The following is a 19,005-nucleotide window of genomic DNA, read 5'->3' on the forward strand; positions in this document are numbered from 1 at the left end:
GCAGCTAAGGTTATTTTCAATACATGGTATTAATAAGAATGCTCCAGGTTTGAAAACGGCAATGTTTGACACGGTTGAGCTAGAGAAAAATGTTGTACTAAGTCTTGATTCATGAAGCGATCGAGCAATAGTGGAACAATATGCAAATGTAGCACGATTGTTTTATCGGTTCTAAAATCCTAACCGTTATAAGGAACCTATTGTATATATATATATATATATATATATATATATATATATATATTCAGTCAGACTGTTATATATATATATAACAGTCTTACCGAACAAACAGCCAAAAATTGCAATGAAAAAACCGTTGCGCAAAATCAATATTTTGGTGTACATATGAACCTTTTGCTATCTAGGAGACAATGTCAACTTTTCTTATTTCAATTTTAGTAGCTATGATGAGGAGTACAAGGTACTTGAAATACGGGGGAATCAGTTGGTTGTGGGACTCTTGCTGACATCGAGGTTTGCTGAGTAGATATACGTTCTTTCAATTGCTCAAACGACGGTGTCAAATTATGATTTCCCTGTAAAGCGAAAGCAAATCAAGAAAGGAATAATTAATGTGAACAACGATTTACCTAGTTTTCGATTATCAGGTTTCCTTACTTTTATCACCTGATTTTTTTCTTTATTCCCCTAACCACTTCGGTATATCAAGGCTCGTATACTATGTTACGGGAAAATCTGTAGCCTCGACAGACGGGAATACTGACACCAGATACCCGAAATAAATTCCACTAGAAAAATAAAATTTATTTTCTAGACCTTTGTTGCCACGCTGCTGATAAGTCGCTTCATTTTTAAGTAAAATTAAGACAGTTTATTCAACACAACTCAATAACATTGTTAGTATATTACTCATGATAATTTTACAAAGGGCTATAAATCCATGATCTTGCCTTGGCATGCTTTTCATAGTTTAAATATACCTATATTACTAAAAAATTAGTGATAAAACGAGTAAAAAATTTTTAGCCGAGTTTCAGTCATTAAGTTGTGCAGTAGAATAAACGTTTTATATTCATATGTATATGACTATGAATCATACTCGAATGAATTTAAAGATCTGAATTCGCTAATGGATAATTTTTCTGCAATGGAGGCAAGGCTGGTCGATCAAGACTATATTAATCTCTCGTACTTTTTGACAGAATAAGAGAATTCACGTAGGCTATTCTACGGTCATTAGTTGGAGACGATCATACTCGTTTAACATTAGAACACATATATAGCACCTCTTTTGTGACATAAATATGTATAGTATATTTTCTCCTATTCTTCAAGGAAATACAATGCATAGAAAATGCACACTTTACCTCTCAACTAAGTGATTCAAAAACACGCCTACATAATTTGAAAGGCTTTATATTTAATGAACGGTGATTTCCTAGCAAAAACGCTACGTAAGTTAAATTTTTGGAGAGAAAGAGATAATGTTTTTGGAGGACACACGGACGGCGTTGCGGGGGGTAGGCGTCGGCCTTTATATATGCTAAAATATTTATACGTCCCGGGTAGCTATAACATGGATCTCTTTTTCAAGGACTCATAAAAATTTTTCTCGGATTGAATTTGTTGATATTGTAAGCCGTTACATTCTGATTGGCATCTGTTGGTGCCAGCTTTTAGGCCTTGCTAATAAGATCTCAAAGACAAAAGAAATCACATTTGCAAAAATTGGTGAGGAAGGTAAGTAATATGCCATTATGGGAGAGTACAATTGTCGATTGACATACATATATAGATTTACTGGTCTTCTAAGGCTTTGGTAATTCATTCCTCCTTCAATCAACGTCAAGCCCTCAGATTCTAAATTATTCCTTGATCACATAAGAACGAACTGGTGGTTGGTATTGGTTGTCGTGACGTGATTGCCAATGATTTTCTAGTTATGTTAATATTTTTGGTACCGCTAAGCGGCGTCGATGGGAATGACTTGAGATTTAGATTTAGTCTATAATCAATAAAGGTTCTATCTAGAGTTATTAATATTTTTGGATTCAGTTTCTCGTATATAGCGTCTGTATACAGTGACGTTGTCGAAACTAAAAATACCAATTATGATAGAAAAGAAGAAGTGCGCTAAAAAAATTTGACTGCTTTTTTCAGAATATGACGAGTAGATTCGGGTTAATTCCGCTAACAGTAGGAAAGTAACAAGCGATTATTATAGTGACCTATTTAACCTTAACTGTTTAAGAAAACGTTTGCGATGATTAGAACAAAACCCCGTTGCAATCTATGCTCTTTCCGAGTGTTGCGACTAAGAAAACTCAAGTTTGAACAACTGCCCCATTCGGTCAGAGCTATGTGAGTGGCTGTTCCTTACTTAAACATCATAAAGGGTTTCAACTATGTTGATATATGACTTTAAGTACCAAACTGCATGCAGTCATTGAGGGGATTCTGCTGAATATGAATGAACATTACCAGTTCACATCGGCATTTGTTTTTCGTCAGAGTTCGGTTACTTGCCAAGTTACCTAGTATCACTCTGTGGTTCTAGTCTCATTTGCATTTACTATAAACACTCTTCCGGGCCTCACTAACTTTTTGGATTTACGTTCCACAAAATAACTGTTCATGAGCAATGAAACGTCCTAATACAATATACGAGGACGTGCGCAAACGGAAAATTAGTGGGAATCGCTATCTGTGATACACGCTGCTTTGTTTAGATTGACTACTTTTTACAGACTACTTTACTACAGTTCTACTTTTTAGCCGCATCACGTGTACTTGCTGACGTTCAACCCTATTTCCGGTCTAAAGCATTTAATCGGTGGCGATGAGGTTGTTTTCGGAATCGAGTTCAAATTGCAGATCCAAGGGGCGGATTTATATTATTAGAGACGTTAATACGCTGGAAGTCGTCTCCGAAAACGTATCCTAGTACGATATACCGCATACCACTTATTTGACCAAACGTCTGTTTTCGTCATTTTCCTCCCTTTGTTCAGGTCACTTATAAAATGCTTCAATCCGATAAATCAAGTCAAATGCGGTCTTATGCTTGCAGAGATGTTAATTAGTTATATTATTATTGCTAGTGGTTGTATCATGGATTTTGCAGTTCCTTACCGTACACATTGTTTGAAGGGCCTTCATGAGCATGTCCAGCCTGCTGGCAGCCAGCTTATGAAACGAGTGCCATACGAGCCGAAGCAGATGCCTGCATAAAATTTTAAATTTTTTAAAAACATGATTATAATATATGGCCTATGGAAAATATAGCACCGTTGCGCCTTAATTTAAGGAATTTGTATAATAACTTATAGGAGTGCATCCACGTAAAAAAAGCGATTTGGATGTTCGTTTTCAGAGCTAATTTTACTACATGGCTTCTTCATGAGTCCAAAAACACCGAACCTTCCTCACAAACCCACACATTTGGCTGTCTATGACTTTAAAAAGTTTATGGCCTTTAAATATATAGTCATAAATAGTCATAGAGTTAAGCTTCTGAGACCGTTGGCGAGATTACACATTGATGTTTTCCAGGGGGCGGAAACGATTTTTAACTAATTATACTTTTCTTAGGATGTGTTGCAAAAAATATTTTTGAAAACGCAAAGCTGCTAGTCTTGATGCGATATCTATCTTGCTGTCTGGGAAAATGGCCATTAGGGCCTGAATCAAAAGAACTAGTTGTCCCGCTATGGTAGAGAACTTCATTAGAAATTATTAATAGCGTTTTAAGGAATAATTTTTTAAATTATTTTAGACCTTAAAGAAAATACTTAACATTACTGATTTTGTGTTAGTTGCAACAATGCACAATAGGTATTTTTCTAAGATCCCTTTAACTAGTCTTTTATTTTATATATAATTCATGACTTGTTTCATTCGCAAAATAAAAGGAGAATACGTTTGTTCACAAGGTATCTAAAGTACAGTTTCTCCAATGTTTTTTTTTAGAAATGGACATAGTTTATTCTCATAATAAAATACCGAAAGGATAAAATAACAATAGTGTGTTTTATAAAATATCCTGTGGAAAATTTAGGCATGCGCACCAACGTAGTCTCAATGTCAAGACCAAATATTACGATACCACTCTCTTGGGCCTGTATGTCACATAATTAATGAGATTTAATTGCTTTTGCTCGTGACCTTTCGCTCTTTCAAATGCTTCCGGCTAGCGGCCAAAAGGTGATACCACCCTGAAATGACATTTAAGGGCTTAAAACAAATATATATTGTAAAAAATGTATGTCTACAAAGAATATAATATTTTTCAATTCATAGCTCTTAAACTTGAAAATTATATTGTTAAAATGTCAATAATTAGAACATTAAGTTATTTCTAAAATATATATAGAAGCGGATTAATAAGTAATCTATAAAGCTGTAACAAGTGTGGAAGGGTGACCTGTAGCTATATATAATGTAGAAGTTGTTATAACATCATGACTCCACGCTGCTAAGTTCTTTTAGTTATAGCTCTTAATAATGTTACAATGACAATAAAGTAAATTAATTTTTTTTCATAATCTAGTAAATTGTGGGTTTTACCGAAAAAAGTGTGAAAACGTATGAATTTGTAGTACACACAATGTTTGTATCAGTGTGTGATGCTAACCTGCATCGGCAATATTTTATTTATTTTTTTGCCTACCACTTACGCCCAGAGAATAATATGTTTTGCTAAGTCTGAGAAATTCCCACTACACTTCCGAGAATATTTTAACAAGGTTTTGAGTGTTCCAGTATTTCAAAATGTCTAAAGAAATCTAATGGATCATATAAAAGATCATGATAATGTCATCGGTTGAAGTGTACATAATGTCTAAAAAATGATATAATCGAACATTTATTATTTTTCGCAATAACGAGGGCTTAGAAGTACAAAAACGTCTATGATACGGATTATTACGCTTCCTTAATTAAGCGCAAGTTGAGCTAGCGAACTTGCTTGTAGCAAAAGTTTCACGATTAATACACTTTAAAAGGTTTGATTTATTACCCCGCAAAAGCTCAGGCGAGGAATTTTTATTCAAAGCAAGCAATTCATATTCTATATTCGAAGCAAAAGTTATCTAAAAGAAAATACTTTTAGAACCAAGTAAAAATACTTGTTCGAAGAATTTTATCATCCTAATAAAATAACATCATTTGTTACGGTGCATACGGAGATATATCTTAGAAACACAAACTGTTTGTGGCACTACCGTTTTATGCCATCCCTTTACTAAGTATAATAAATAAAATACGTCGTACTAAAAAAGACAACAAAATGAACAGAAATTCCATGAGCTAACGAGTGTACGATGACAATACATTATTCGCATCATCGGGTTCTTAGCTTATAAGCTGATATAAATAAAGTCTTCTAGCGTTAGCCAAACATAATTGTTGTCGATCAAGCAAATTAGACAATTGAATAACTTCAAATAATGTAGAATTTGAGAAACCAACAACAAAGAAAGTGGAAACAAAAAGTTTCTTACATCGGGAAAAGTCTAAAAAGGTACACCAAGGCTTATTAATAGAATAGCCAAGGAGACATAAACGCTATACAACCACAGTGAAAACTGTTCGAATCATAAAGGTTTGCTACGTGATAAAACTAGATAAAAAGGTTAATATAAATTCGAGGAATTGAAGAAAGACAAGATTCAAAGATGATAAGGAACTCAAAACGCGCGAAAGTAGCGCAGAGATGCTGCATTAGATGATGAGACATTACGCTCGCATCACGTTTCTAGCTCGATTACCTAAATCACTGTGCTGATCAAAAGATGGTTGTAACTCCATCAATGTGGTGGGAAAAATCTTCCCGGAACTTTGCCGCCCTGGATGTAAATGAGACCGTCAGCAAAACCGGAAGAGAAAGACGACCAACGCGCTGTGCGCATTTGTTGGTATTGCTAAAGTGCAAATGGCGTCGCAGTGGGTTCCGCAGTGTATACCAGATTGCTTAACGGGCCGTTGGGCTACAACAACCTAGAGGAAAACTATAGCCTATGCAACGACTAAATGGGTAAATCAAACGCTGCCTAACAATAATTCCGTGAAGGTTTTACTTTCTATCGTAGCGTGCTAGCCTGCAACATATGTTCGCCCTAGGCTTAGATCATAAGGTCATTGGTCTGTTTGGCGGGTCATGGGTTTCTAGCTCTGCTTGAAAGAGATCTAGGCACAAAGCCACGATGCCTTTCTGCAGTTTTCCGTGATGGACAGCCAATCGTATAAGCGTGGTAGATCGAAGTCCCATGGCTTAAGCGTTTGCAGCAACACTTTCTTCTAGTAGACAAAACCGATATTGATGAGCATGGGAGACCTTAATTCATTAAGATTTTCAAAGTCTCCCTAATGTGTGAGTGAATCTTGTGAAATGTGAAGGGGCTATTTAACAGCGAACGCACTATACCTACATTTGCGATCTTGTCAAAATATTTACAGAGAATTTTTCTCGACGAAGTGCTTTATCACTGTTCGGATCCAATACTTTCAAAAAACTTTGGGAAACGACAAGACCGTTTCTCGAGACACTACTGCCTTTAACTACATGGCACCAAAAACGCGGAATTTCGTTGACTTTCGGAAATTTGCTCGATCTTACCAGATTGCTGGATTATCCGATTTGTTTTTAAAAAAGCCAGTGGCCCCCTATCGTTTTTGCAACAAGCATAAGTGGGCATTGCGCCTAACGTTCTGTCGGACAGCGCGCTTTTACATATCTCTACAGCACATAAGAACATCGAACGACTGGCGGAAGATTTACCTTTGAAGAAATTCGAAGGACCAAGTTGATGTGACATAGCAAATAAAAGGAGTTATAGCTCTCCTACTTACGAATCGACTCTTGCAGAACCCAAAGCCGTTAATGTGGCTTCTTGAGCGACTACTCTCTGAGCTTACTCAATAATGTATTCGACGAAAATCTTATGAATTGCTCAGGAACAGAACCATGTGACCGCAAATGACGCAGTCGGTGAGTTCCAACCTTTCCAGAAATTACTGAGTGACCCGTGAATAAAATTTAAACCCATTGCTCTTCTCTGTACAGTTTGACTGTTCGCCTTCGTATACACAAATAGAGTATTTTCTCAATTGTGATTTCGTATCCTATAGCGACTTTCATTATTATTATTATAGACCTTGGCATCTTAAAACCAACTCTCTTGGCCTCGAGAAATTCTCAGGCTTGAGATAATTATAGGAAAGACTGAAGCAGAAAAGTTTTGAAGAGGTTGGCATATGAAAGACACTTAGCTCCTTCTGACTCAGTGGTAGCGCAATGGAGCCCAGCAACCTTTTTGCGTCAAAAGTAATCCACCCGACAGGACATTTGTTTGGTATGTATATTCTGATTTTTTAGCACGCTTGACCTTTACGGGACGTAAAACACACAGATTAAGTATAGTGTCAAAAACTCCCCCCTAGCAGATCTAGCCCGGGCGGATCTTCCAGGACATATATGGCGCTTCTTCAACAGGCCTATAAAACAGTATGATAATCATATGCCATACTAACAACAGCATACAATGACTGAAGATGCAAAGGTGCTAAAATTTGGTACGATTTGAAAAAAAACTGACGTCTATTAAGACAGCACCGATTCAACCCTGAGTTCGTTCCACATCGAGAATATGTGGACCCAACTGCATCATTCTAAATAATTCTGACATAAGAATATTTGATTACAAAGCAATTCGAGTGTCTTGCTCGTGCAAAGTTAGCGTTTCATAAACGTACTTTGGGTGCCAGAACTCTAAAGAACCGGTATGCTCATGCGCTGGATGAAAATTTTCGTAGAGAAATTTAAGACAGGATTCAATGAAATATCTAGTGGTGCGAAAAAAAAAAAAATATATATATATATAACTAATAATAATATATATACTTTTATATTTAATTAAGTAGGCCTTCCTGCAGGTCATTGTCATGACAGGTTGTGGTACAACATGTCACCCACATAGGAAATATTAGTATCAACAGTGTCACATAGGCAGCAGTATTACCTAATATTATTAAATACAATGTCAGGTAACAACATAATTTAATGGACATGAGAAAAGCTTAGTGTTAATTATTAATTCAGAACACAAAGACAATTGGTATAATATAATTGCGAATTGAGTTGAACTTCAACAAACCTTAGGACGTTTTCGCGCGCTAAAGCCGTGAGAAAAAACTCGTCGAAAATCACTGTGCAGAAGTCCTCATGAGCAAACTCCTCAGCCAGATGACACACCAGGTGGCCAACAAGTGTGTGCAAAAAAACGTCCGAGTAGGCAGGTCCCTGAAAAATACATTTTGCAATGTTACCATAGCTTTCTAATCCAGTGAACAGATATACCTATGCTGACTTCAGAAGGACAGGTCATCGAATAATAAACGGGTTTTTATACTTTTAGAACGATGACAGAATGACAATGTTATTTAGACACGTTGCGTACCGGCTGGGAGATATTGAGCATACCAGATCAGAAGAAACTGTATTCCTCGTTTTCGCTACCTAAGATGACCTCGCATAGTTTATTACAAATTGCACCGTGCGCATCATTCACTAATTAAATACACCTTTCCTCGAAATTGTGCTATGTAGTGGCGACGGAGTTTCAGACGCTCAAGTGTTTACAACCCGATTGTCTCTGAATACTATTTTTGCATGCAAATATCTCCAAGTTTGCATACCTGGGTTTGTGCATAATGAGCAAAGCAATTTCAAAAAACAACTACACTATACAAACAAATAAGCGTTAACAAAGTTCGCCCTGGACTGAATAATCTAACAGATGCTCCTTGAGGACGGCGGGGACGTAAACAGAAGGTATGAAAATTTAAGTCGACCAATTCACCTACTAACTGATGCATACGTCCTACTTACTTGAAAAATACAGTTGTAGATTACATATGCCACTAGAAGAATAAAAATCAGCATAAGATTTTATACCTAGTGAAAGAAGTTTAATAGAGCAGCCGGGTAATTAAAGAGCGTAGGATTCTGTAAAGCGATGGCCCAAAAATGACTCATAATCGTCTTCGTAGAGGAATCACTGCGAACGACTCACTAAACCCCATTAGTATGAAACGTTAACTGCAGATGATATTAAAAAGTATGTATTCAGTATCTTCTCCGAATCTACATATTCGCTGGACGACAAAATGCTGCAGCGAAACCAAATCCCCCATTGCTTCCTAAAGACCCTTTCCAAGCTACTATTTACACTTGAAGAAACAGTGGTCTAAAACTAGTGATACGCCACACGCCGTACATATAGAGTGCTCAAAACCTCTGTATTTCCTCTCATAAATTTTCCAAGCAATATTCAAGTGGCAGGCATATTTCAGATACGCTGGCACCTGGCCAAGTATTGCAAGTGCACAAGAAGAAATAGAAAGTTGAGTTTACTAGCAGGAGACCAATATTACAACCCATTGTAGCTGGAATGAATGACCCCCACTTACAAGACCACTCACCCGTACCCGATGCCCAGATCGTCTACATACCGACAAGAAGCACTAAAGTACAGTTATTGGCCGTGCAGTTCAGATCGGAAAAGTTAATGTTTTAGCGTTTCTTTAACTTAACATTCCACATGTAAGTCAACATTCGACTGAGCTACCGATTCAAGATGCTTCGACGTCAGCAATCGACCGATACGCGTAAACTTGAAACTTTCCCAATAACTGTATTACTTGTATTGAGGTCGCTAGGAAATTGAATATTTCCTACCGTCAGAGCTGCTTTGGGTTATGCTCAGGGCACAAAACTGCCACCTTCCATGTATATTTCATACACAAATTCAATGATATTTATGTTTAAATTAATGTATGCACATCATGTAGAAATATATACGCATTGCAGTTAACCTAAAATACGCAGATATATATATATAGATATATAGATACGCAGATATGTAGATATCGTTTCTCGATTAACACGCTGCTCTAGCTAGATTGTAAGCTCGTCTATCCTACAATATCAAATTTTATACACTAAGCAAACACATACGTTGACCTACGGATGGTTTCAAGAAATGAAAAAGCATACGTGATGCGTACTGCTTTCAAATTTATTTGCGCGAAAAATATCAGTTATTACTAGGTTCAGTGTCATTAATAAGACGTTAGATCATAACAGTAAGCATTTCCACTACTGATTCATGCGGCAACATTTTGCCATAATTTCTGGCCAAAAAACAGTTTCTAATAGCCTATTTCTATCAAGAGTCTTCCGTACGTTGCACAAGCGACCATGAAACAATACTTAAAAATAGACGCTTGTCCTGTACATACCCATAGCACTGCAAAGAAACTTTGAACAAGGCGTATCATTATTATTCGCGTCCCGTAAAGTCATGAACCCCACCTACCAACCTATGAGTTGGTAAATAAATTTAATTTATAAAGAAAATTATGTTCAATTATGTACGAACAGGACCTCGTTAGTTAATCGCAGGGTTCAAGAATATCTTCATTGCTTATTTTTTATTGTCCAAACGAATTTAAAATCCACTCTTATTAAATACTGTTTCAAGGCTGCCAGAAGCATTTGAAGAATCATTCATGAGGATGGCAATTCCTGCTTTTTGTGCACAGACTAAGTCATCAAAATTTCTTATGCATCTATGTGAAGCGCAAACCGCACCTTTGTTCTTTACCTTTCGTTTAGCGTGGGCTTCCTCTTTTCCAATAAAAGTACTTTATTCCTTTCTTACATATTAGAGTACTTTGAAATTCATTGTAAAAAAGTAAGACTGCTTAGCGTAAAAATGCGCTCCTTTGTCTATTCCAGTTTACAATTCATTCCAGAGCAATTTACATATCGTTCCGGGTTGCCTTAAAGAAAGATTACTTCTGTAGTTAATGTTCAATGGCTCTCCGTTACAATCAATCGTACAAGATTATCAAAAGGGAGTAAACATTTCATTGGAAAACGATTAAGTAAAGCCACGTATGTAGCTGAGCTATGTAGATAATGAAATAATCGCTCCTTATGTTGAGGTAATAATGAAGAGGTATTGATTTCTCCCACAGTCAAGTGCGAACTTCTGATTTCCCTCGACCACTAATCTCTTCTTCCGATGAGTTTTTCACTAACCCACCCTCTGTGCTTTTTTCCTCCTCTATATGTTTATTTATGTATGAAAAGGTTATTCGGGGATTAGGAGGCATATGTAACGAGGTTGGCCCGCCCTTTCCATCATATAGTTCGCAGGTTTCAGCTGCGCATCCAACATGATCTTACAATTTTCATGTGGTGTAACACAAGCAATGATCCGGAAACATCTTTAGACATAGTTCTGCATTGTCGTCGCCTTGTAAAAAAGCAAGCACAGAAATAGGGTTAGGCGGTTTGTATAGGCCACTTTTTCTCTAGCAAAGTGACGTTACTTTAAAATTTTCATACTATCAAACATTCAGGATTTGTTGAGCAGAAATTTAGCACAATTTGCATTTTGAAAACGAAGTTTTGAAAACTAGGGATATATGGGAGAGTTACGAACTTCTGTTGAACATTAAAATGCAAGATAACCAGCTTTTCATTTTTCACCACAATTCTGCCGGCCTCTAAGCTACGTTTTCAGAGGTAAATTGAAACCAACTCCGTCTTATAAAAGTCCCCTATACGAATCAAGGTGATGCGGGGCTTTAAAGACTACTGGACTTCAAGCAGATGCATAACTGGATTCTGTCGATATTTTGCAAAGAGATTCAAGTCAATTTTCTAGAAATACGTATCTAGATAAATTAAATGGATAATAAAATAAATTAAATAAAAGCTATATATTTTTACTTTAGTTGTACTCCATGTCGTTGGTGTCAACAACGTGTCATTGTCAGAAATTGTGACGAGTTTATTGGCATAATGCAATTATATATATATATATATATATATATAGCTCCATAAAATGGCTCAGTATGAGCCACTGACATACGTTTCAATAAAGCATTAACGGTTTTTGAGCTAAAATTGAAGAAAATATTTTTATATTTTAAAAAAATCTAAACTAAATTAAATATGCGCCATTTTGGTCGTAGACTTTGTGCTGTCTTTCTGGTAACACTACAATCCTATTACTGTAGAACTTCGACGGTTTCTGTATACGGAAAACGATTTTTGTAATTCCTCCATTGAAACTAAATTAATATTGGTAAGAATGTATTGCAGAGAGTGACACAGAGAATAGTTTCGTAATGCAAGATCCGGGCGATGCATTAAAATGTTCTACCCAAGTTCTTGTAAGTTTCTGCTAGGTGAATAAAGGTGTATGTGGTCGGGCATTTCCAAAGTAGAAGACATGGTTAATTTCTTGGTCCATCTTTCCCTCAACCTTACCTCGCCGGAGAGCACTCCAAGAACTCGCATCAGTCCCGTTCTGTCGCGTGTTCGAACAGTATGCAGTGTATAATAACACGCAAGTATGCACGCCACTCCACTTTCGTTTATATAAGCCTAGAATCAGAGGATTCAGAAATTAGTGTTGAAGAACTCTCGTCGATTTGTAATACCTTTTACTATAGCTTTATTTGACACGGTATCTTTCACATAAGGTGACTGATATTTTTTATGCGAGTATTGCTCATCTTTATGCTACGAACTGTAATGGCAAAAAAATTTGAATGGAAACGTGAAAAAGGATACATATTCAATTTTTTTTTTGCAAACGATTTTGTTATTGCGCTGCGTTACTATTACTTACGTAACATTGTTACTAAGTATTAGGATATTATTTCTAAGTATTAGGATTATTATGATAATAAATTGTATTCGCATAAACAAAACTAGGTTAAGGATAACTGGGCTAATTTGGAAGTGTGGGTGGCTCCTCTATTCCAACATGATCAGTCATCCAAGTTTGTCGAGCTGAAACACATACTCACGTTTACGATTCGCTATATGACAGCGTTTGTTACTTAAGTTCTTGTCATTCAAGTTATATCCTTTCCCTACTTGACACTTTCGTCTAAAACTTTTTTTTCGTAAAACACCTAAACCAGCTACCATATTTTTAGAGGCGAAGTTTGCTGGATGCCTATTCATCTGAGCTATTATAGCTTATATAAATTTTTCTCTCATTTAAGGCGATATGTCATCATGACTAGTGTATTTGTTGTATATGAAGAGTCCCTTCTTTGTGGTCTGAAGTCAAGAAAAAACAGTAAACATGTATCAAAGTTACAATTGGAGCCATTAGATCCATATTTATTTAAACGTCCGTTTAAATAAAAAGTTAAACGTTTCGTTTCTGTCAGTAAACCTATCCGCTTACTTTACTAACTATTAACTATACATTGTTTCGCTTTTAGCTTGTAGAGGACAGCAGCCCCTCGTGTTCAACATAAGCTGTTTGGGGTGTCTCTATTCTCCGGACGAAAAATGGATTTCTAGCCAAAACAAAGCGGTATTGACCTATTTAGCAATTTTTGTTAACATCGGCGTTGAGTCGATCAGTTGTTCTTTTTAAGCGGAAAACGATTATAATAAAAAAGGAAACAAATTTGCGATAGGACATTGGGCCTGATACTATCATATAACAATATGTCTTCGCTCTTCGTGTACCTTTCCTACTTCTTTCCTAAGTCATTCCACAAGCGAATGCAAGTCACAATCTGCGTTTATTTTTTCATTGTGAGGTTTATCGTAAGGCATCTTTTTCGGAGTGTGGTGAACGAGGGTTGTTCGGAACTGAACTATTTTTTTCTGGATTGGTCAATGTCATAAAGGATCTTCTTTTCTTTTAGCAATTTAATGCAGAAATCACTCTCATTTCATGCATATTATCATGCTGTTAACAATAATAGCTTAGTTCATTGAAAGCCCGTCGCGTGATGCGGCAAATTTCGAGCAGAACTTCCGATAAGTTTCTAAGCTAACCGTGATAATTTTCACGTAATAGAGCCAAGAATGAGTCTTTACCGCAGAATGAATGCTGCTTATTTTCGTAGCAAAAGCTGCAACCCCGAAATGACGAAGAAACTATCACCCAACGTTGTTCGACCCCTAGAGTTTGTTAACTTCATAGAACTGTCACTAACGAACTTAATAGCATAGCAAATGCTAAACAGTACAGAAAAGGAACCTATCAAGTTTCAATTTAACTGCAAATACTTTAAAAACCGCAGAAATAATAACCTAATGTATTGATCAATATTCTCTTTATATTCTTTATATAATTTGGCTATAGCCGTCGTATTTTCATCAAATGTCAAGCATTTTCCTATTAGTACGATTCCTCGTTGATAGAAGAACTAAGCGACATACACTTCGAACGGTTTGAGTCAACAGTTAAGCAAATGGGCAACACTGTATCTTCTTGAAGTCTAACCTGGTACGCATCAGGCGGAGGTCCAGAATGTTCAATTGTTGTAATGGCTGTTTCGCGATCGTCTTGGGGGAGACGTGAATTTAACTGTCTCACTAGGTCATCGACCATCAAGGACATCATTGATGGAAGAAACTTGGTTACCACCTGGAATTTTAATTTAAAATCTTTGTTAAAAACTCTTTCAATTTGTAGTAAACAATAAGAATCTTTTTTTTACTAAATCACATTTTCGACATTAATATAATCTGGCGAGATCCGCAATACAAACGACCGACCAGAAGATTAATGCATCACGATTCTCTTTCGGTTTTTACCAAACATCATGGCTCGAATATCAAAGATAAGGGAAAGACACACTTGCTAAACGAAAGTCTGTCGCTCATAATCATGGTATATGATTGATAGAGTAAGCAAGATCTAGAAGAACTATTTGACTATACATATTTTGATTTGCTAGATTCAGCTGTATTATGTTAATCAACAAGACCTAAAAACATGGATTGTAGCTTGGGTATAATATAAGACGACCTGCTGCTTATTGATGAAATGCTAGTGATTTCGTAAAAATATTTGCATATTTTCAATGTCTTATTTACTGAACAACAATAGTATTCAGAAATAATTACCTATTCGACATATCTTACTAAACAGGTACTTTACTCTCACATCCTGATCATATGGTTTTCCAATTTCTTTTTTTCGCTTTACTGAGGTCAGTGCACCTTAGTCGCATCGGAAAGTGGTTTAAATTAATGGTAAACCGCATATAAGAGCGTACGTACTGAAGTCGTTAACAAAGAAAGGCTCTAAGTGGTCGGTTGGAACGGCAATAGTTTGAAGGGCTAACAGAGGCGGTAAGCAGGAAAAAAATCTGTGCCTGAATCATTGTACCTTTTAACACCCTAAAGACGAGCAAGGAAACCCTATTTTTCCAAATATGGGGTTGCCACAACGTTCTTATACGAGAAGTAGTTAAAACGACATTTAATAGTGTTTGTAAACTTGTAAATGTAGCCTGCCGAAACACCGACACAGTAAATCTTGCGGTTCGCGGCAGTGAAACGTTAGTAGTTCAAAACAGCGTTTGCTTTTCCACCGAAAATGAAAGTCGACTAAATGTCACAAGCGTCGCACAGAATACGGACGACACGAGGCTATTGATCAAGAAACGCCAGGGAGACAAACAAAAGCACAGCATTGCTACAGTATTAATTAGTGCGGATGCCGGTCCAAGAACCCGGCCAAATGAGGGGCACTTCGTGATGCATTTAAAGCGAAACCGGCATCTTTATTCTTACGTACTAGAATAAAGTCATCAATTGAAAGCTCAAGACCATCACAAACGTCGTTTATTCGCTGATCACTGATTCTTTTGATCATATTCTCGCTGATAAAGCTCATTCTCAGCAGCTAGCTAAATAAATTGTTGCATTTGGGGCTCAGAGAACAGAAACAAAAAGGTGAGCTTTGACCAACGACTTAACTATCAAAGAATCACGATATGGTGCAGAGAGCTTGTAGAGCAGAGGTCACTGTCCTTTTTCTTTGAACGTGTTGAGCATCTTACCGTTAACGAAACGGCAATTGCAAACACTATGTTGTTCGTAAGCCGCAATGAGAACATTGTTTTAGTTCTTAGTGCCTTTAATTCGAGATTACGCCCGAGAGGCTGTCAAACTGTTTTGAACGTTTCCAGGCCTGCTGATCTCGTTGCGCTGCGGTGACACCCGAGTAGTCGCACTGGCTCTGTGATTGAATACCTTCCGGTTGTTTCCTATGGGGCTATGTGTGCACCAATGTGTATAAAATAGCGCCAAACAATCCACTACCAAGAAATGAGTCTGCCATCTAATTAACTCTTGTTAGGGTAGATCCCAGCATTTAGCAGTTTGAAATAACATAAGCTAAGTAAGTTGAATGCAACCTGCTAAAAATCGATCAAAAATATTTGTAAGGTAAAAAAAAAATCGATAAAGGATATATGACGGAACAGCATAGACTTAGTATGCTAAGGCCTACAACGAGGTATTGGTAACCTTTTTGTTGTCTCATGAGTTTCAATCAGCTTGACAGAATGATGTCATCCGCGATTCCTTTACAGACGTTGCGCACCAAAACCTTTAAATTTGTAAAAACTATGAAACTGGAGGATTTGAACGCCGATCCTGAATTAGCTCCCGCACTGACTACCTCCCATATGAACTTAGATTACCTATACTTCAAGCGTGTGACTTATGTCGATCTACTAGGATTAATACATACCGCAAAGGTTCTAGCGTTTCAAGAAAAATCGGTTGGCATATGCAGAAGACTGCCATAATAGAGATATATTCTTAAAGTTGTTTTTATTGAGGTATGGAAGAGTGCACTGACATACTAATTGGGAGACCCGAAACCATATTCCCATTTAGATTCCGTAAAATGGGGTCCAAGCTTAAAAGTTACTCTTGTAATGCTGATAAAAAAAAATACATACTATGCAGTCGCTTCACATAACTGTCTGCTTCTCCACTTTCACCTCCATTTTTCTCCTCTTTTTTACCCTCCTGATAATCTTGGATAGGTTCTCGTTTCATTTCTATTCTAGCATTTTTAAGCATTCTTTCTTGAGAGATTGCATAGAGGATGAACAAATACATTGAACTGTGTGCTATGTTGTTATAGGGGAAACTCAGTAATATTGTCTGGCCTTTAGTTTCTTAAGAGATTTTCCTGATCTCGTTTAAGCATGCTCTATCAAATTGAGTCGCCTGCGGCAGGCTTAACTATTAAACCCTTTTTACCCGCATGATTATGTTTCCCCTTGGAATCCCTGAATCACCGGACGTTTCGTAATTTTAGCCATTAGACGACTTCGCCATCAGTTCTTTTTCTTTTACTTTCATGTGTTTGTGAGCTTTGCTCTTAGTTTTCAAGCCCATGGAGGACCTATTTTGAAATAGACCCTTACATCCGAAAGGGAAGGTCACGTTTATATCACCTGCAGGCGAGTGTAGAAATTCCCGGCTAGCTCCTTCAACGACCGATTTCAAAACAAATTATTCGCGAAAAAAACAAACTTTTGTAGGCCCACTTGTTCTCAATCTTATAGTAAACTCATGTATGTCTAAGAACCCTTTGGATTTTGAGTGCACTAACGGAATCTAATTTAGACAAGGCTTTGTTTGACTTCCAAATTGATGCCAACTCTGCTCGCATATAGGCTTGAATATAGATGACAATGGTGGAATCTATATGAGCTCTAATAGAATTGGAATTAAATGTATATATAGCTTGTCATCAACAGCTTAAGGATTTTGGAGTTGTTACCCTGAATACAAAAGCATTACTGACCGCACAATCTTCAGTTTTCTTAGACTATAATTTTCTAATAGATCTCCCCAGTCTCAAATACCCTGAATTTGCGTCTGTAGAACAACACCTGGGAAGCTACAGGGACGGTCTGTACCTCACTCCGGTAGGTTTCGGAAACCATTGTAATCTTCTAACTTGGAATACTGTTAACCCATCATAGCATCATTTAATGCTACAGCTGATTGATGTTCGCGTAAAGCCGTCAAAGGCCACGTGAGAATTAGAACTTTTTCTAAACTGTCACAACGCGCCTATCATATTCATGATATAGTTGTTTACGAGTCTTTTCGAATGCAGGGTCGACATCCTCTTCACTACGAATATGGAGCCAATTAATGTTCCGAAAATGCTTATGATGTATTTGCATGTAAATTGATGTCCAATTGTGGTATTTGATGAGAGCATAATACTGTATCAGCTGAACTGGGTCATAGGTTATGAAATTATCGTATCGTATAGATAACATTGAAGTTAGACTTATCGTTTTAAATCATAAACAAGTCTTCAGTCAATCACTGGATATATCGCTCTATCTTCAAGTGCGCCGACTTTTTTTTTTTACTATTTATCAGCTTCTAATCTACTCCTAGGCATGGTCGCTTTGCTTAACTAAGAACAATTGTGCTCTTAAAAGGGTATAATCAAAATTAGCCAAACGATCGACATGTGGATAAAACATTCCTGCAGCAAAATATCTTTTACAGCAGAATGACCTGCCATTGTATGTGAGACTGCGTCGTGCTAGTTTTTAGTTCGAATTTCAAAGAACCATCCTCCGAATGGTCTTAAAATGAATTCATAGAACACTACTGCGCCTATCTGTACGCAAGCAGAAAGCTGCTTAAGTTATTAATTTGGAGTGCTGTTAACTCATTTTTTAATGCAATTTAGCTTGTTGACGTTCGTCTAAAGCAATCGAAGGTTGAATGAGAGATGGACCTTTCTTGCACCACAAAGTAAGCCATTGTAGAAAAGGCCGCAAGCCACCAGAAGGAATTGATAACTTATTCTCATAAAGGCTACTACGTTTACTAAGAGAATCTTCAATTATTGTCTTGTGTGTAAAATATACATATATTAACAGAAGGCTCATCTAAACTCAGCTCCTTATTATGTTGCACATATTTTATCAAAATGTTTTCATATGCTGAAAAAGTCATTTTTGACGGTTATTCAATATAATTACCATTGACAATGTATGATAGTGCAAGTGAGACGATTGACGTTATTTTGGAATGGTGCGTTAGGTTTTCTTAATGACACTCCATGCATAATAATCTACCGAATCAAAACCTAAACCGCGGTTGTGCGACAGCCGTATGTGCTCATTTCGGAACATGCTCATACTCTGAAGCAG

At 36.9% G+C, this 19,005-nt stretch overlaps 1 protein-coding gene across 8 annotated transcripts in view; it reads right to left on the minus strand.

Moving 5' to 3' along the window:
* Positions 1-19,005, minus strand: part of NELF-B (negative elongation factor B) — a 42,664-nt gene continuing 23,659 nt past the window's right edge. For all 8 annotated transcript variants that reach the window (XM_022816703.2, XM_086976339.1, XM_086976340.1 and 5 more), the window contains 5 exons: positions 14,295-14,438; positions 12,305-12,421; positions 8,115-8,260; positions 3,094-3,184; positions 1-536 (listed from right to left, as the gene is read on the minus strand). In XM_022816703.2, the coding sequence (XP_022672438.1) occupies positions 396-536; positions 3,094-3,184; positions 8,115-8,260; positions 12,305-12,421; positions 14,295-14,438 (639 nt within the window). In that variant the 3' untranslated portion in view covers positions 1-395. The remainder of the gene's footprint in view (positions 537-3,093; positions 3,185-8,114; positions 8,261-12,304; positions 12,422-14,294; positions 14,439-19,005) is intronic.

The sequence above is a fragment of the Varroa destructor genome, unplaced genomic scaffold (genome assembly GCF_002443255.2).
Source record: "Varroa destructor unplaced genomic scaffold, Vdes_3.0 BEIS01000412.1, whole genome shotgun sequence".
NCBI classification, from domain to species: Eukaryota; Metazoa; Arthropoda; class Arachnida; order Mesostigmata; family Varroidae; genus Varroa; species Varroa destructor.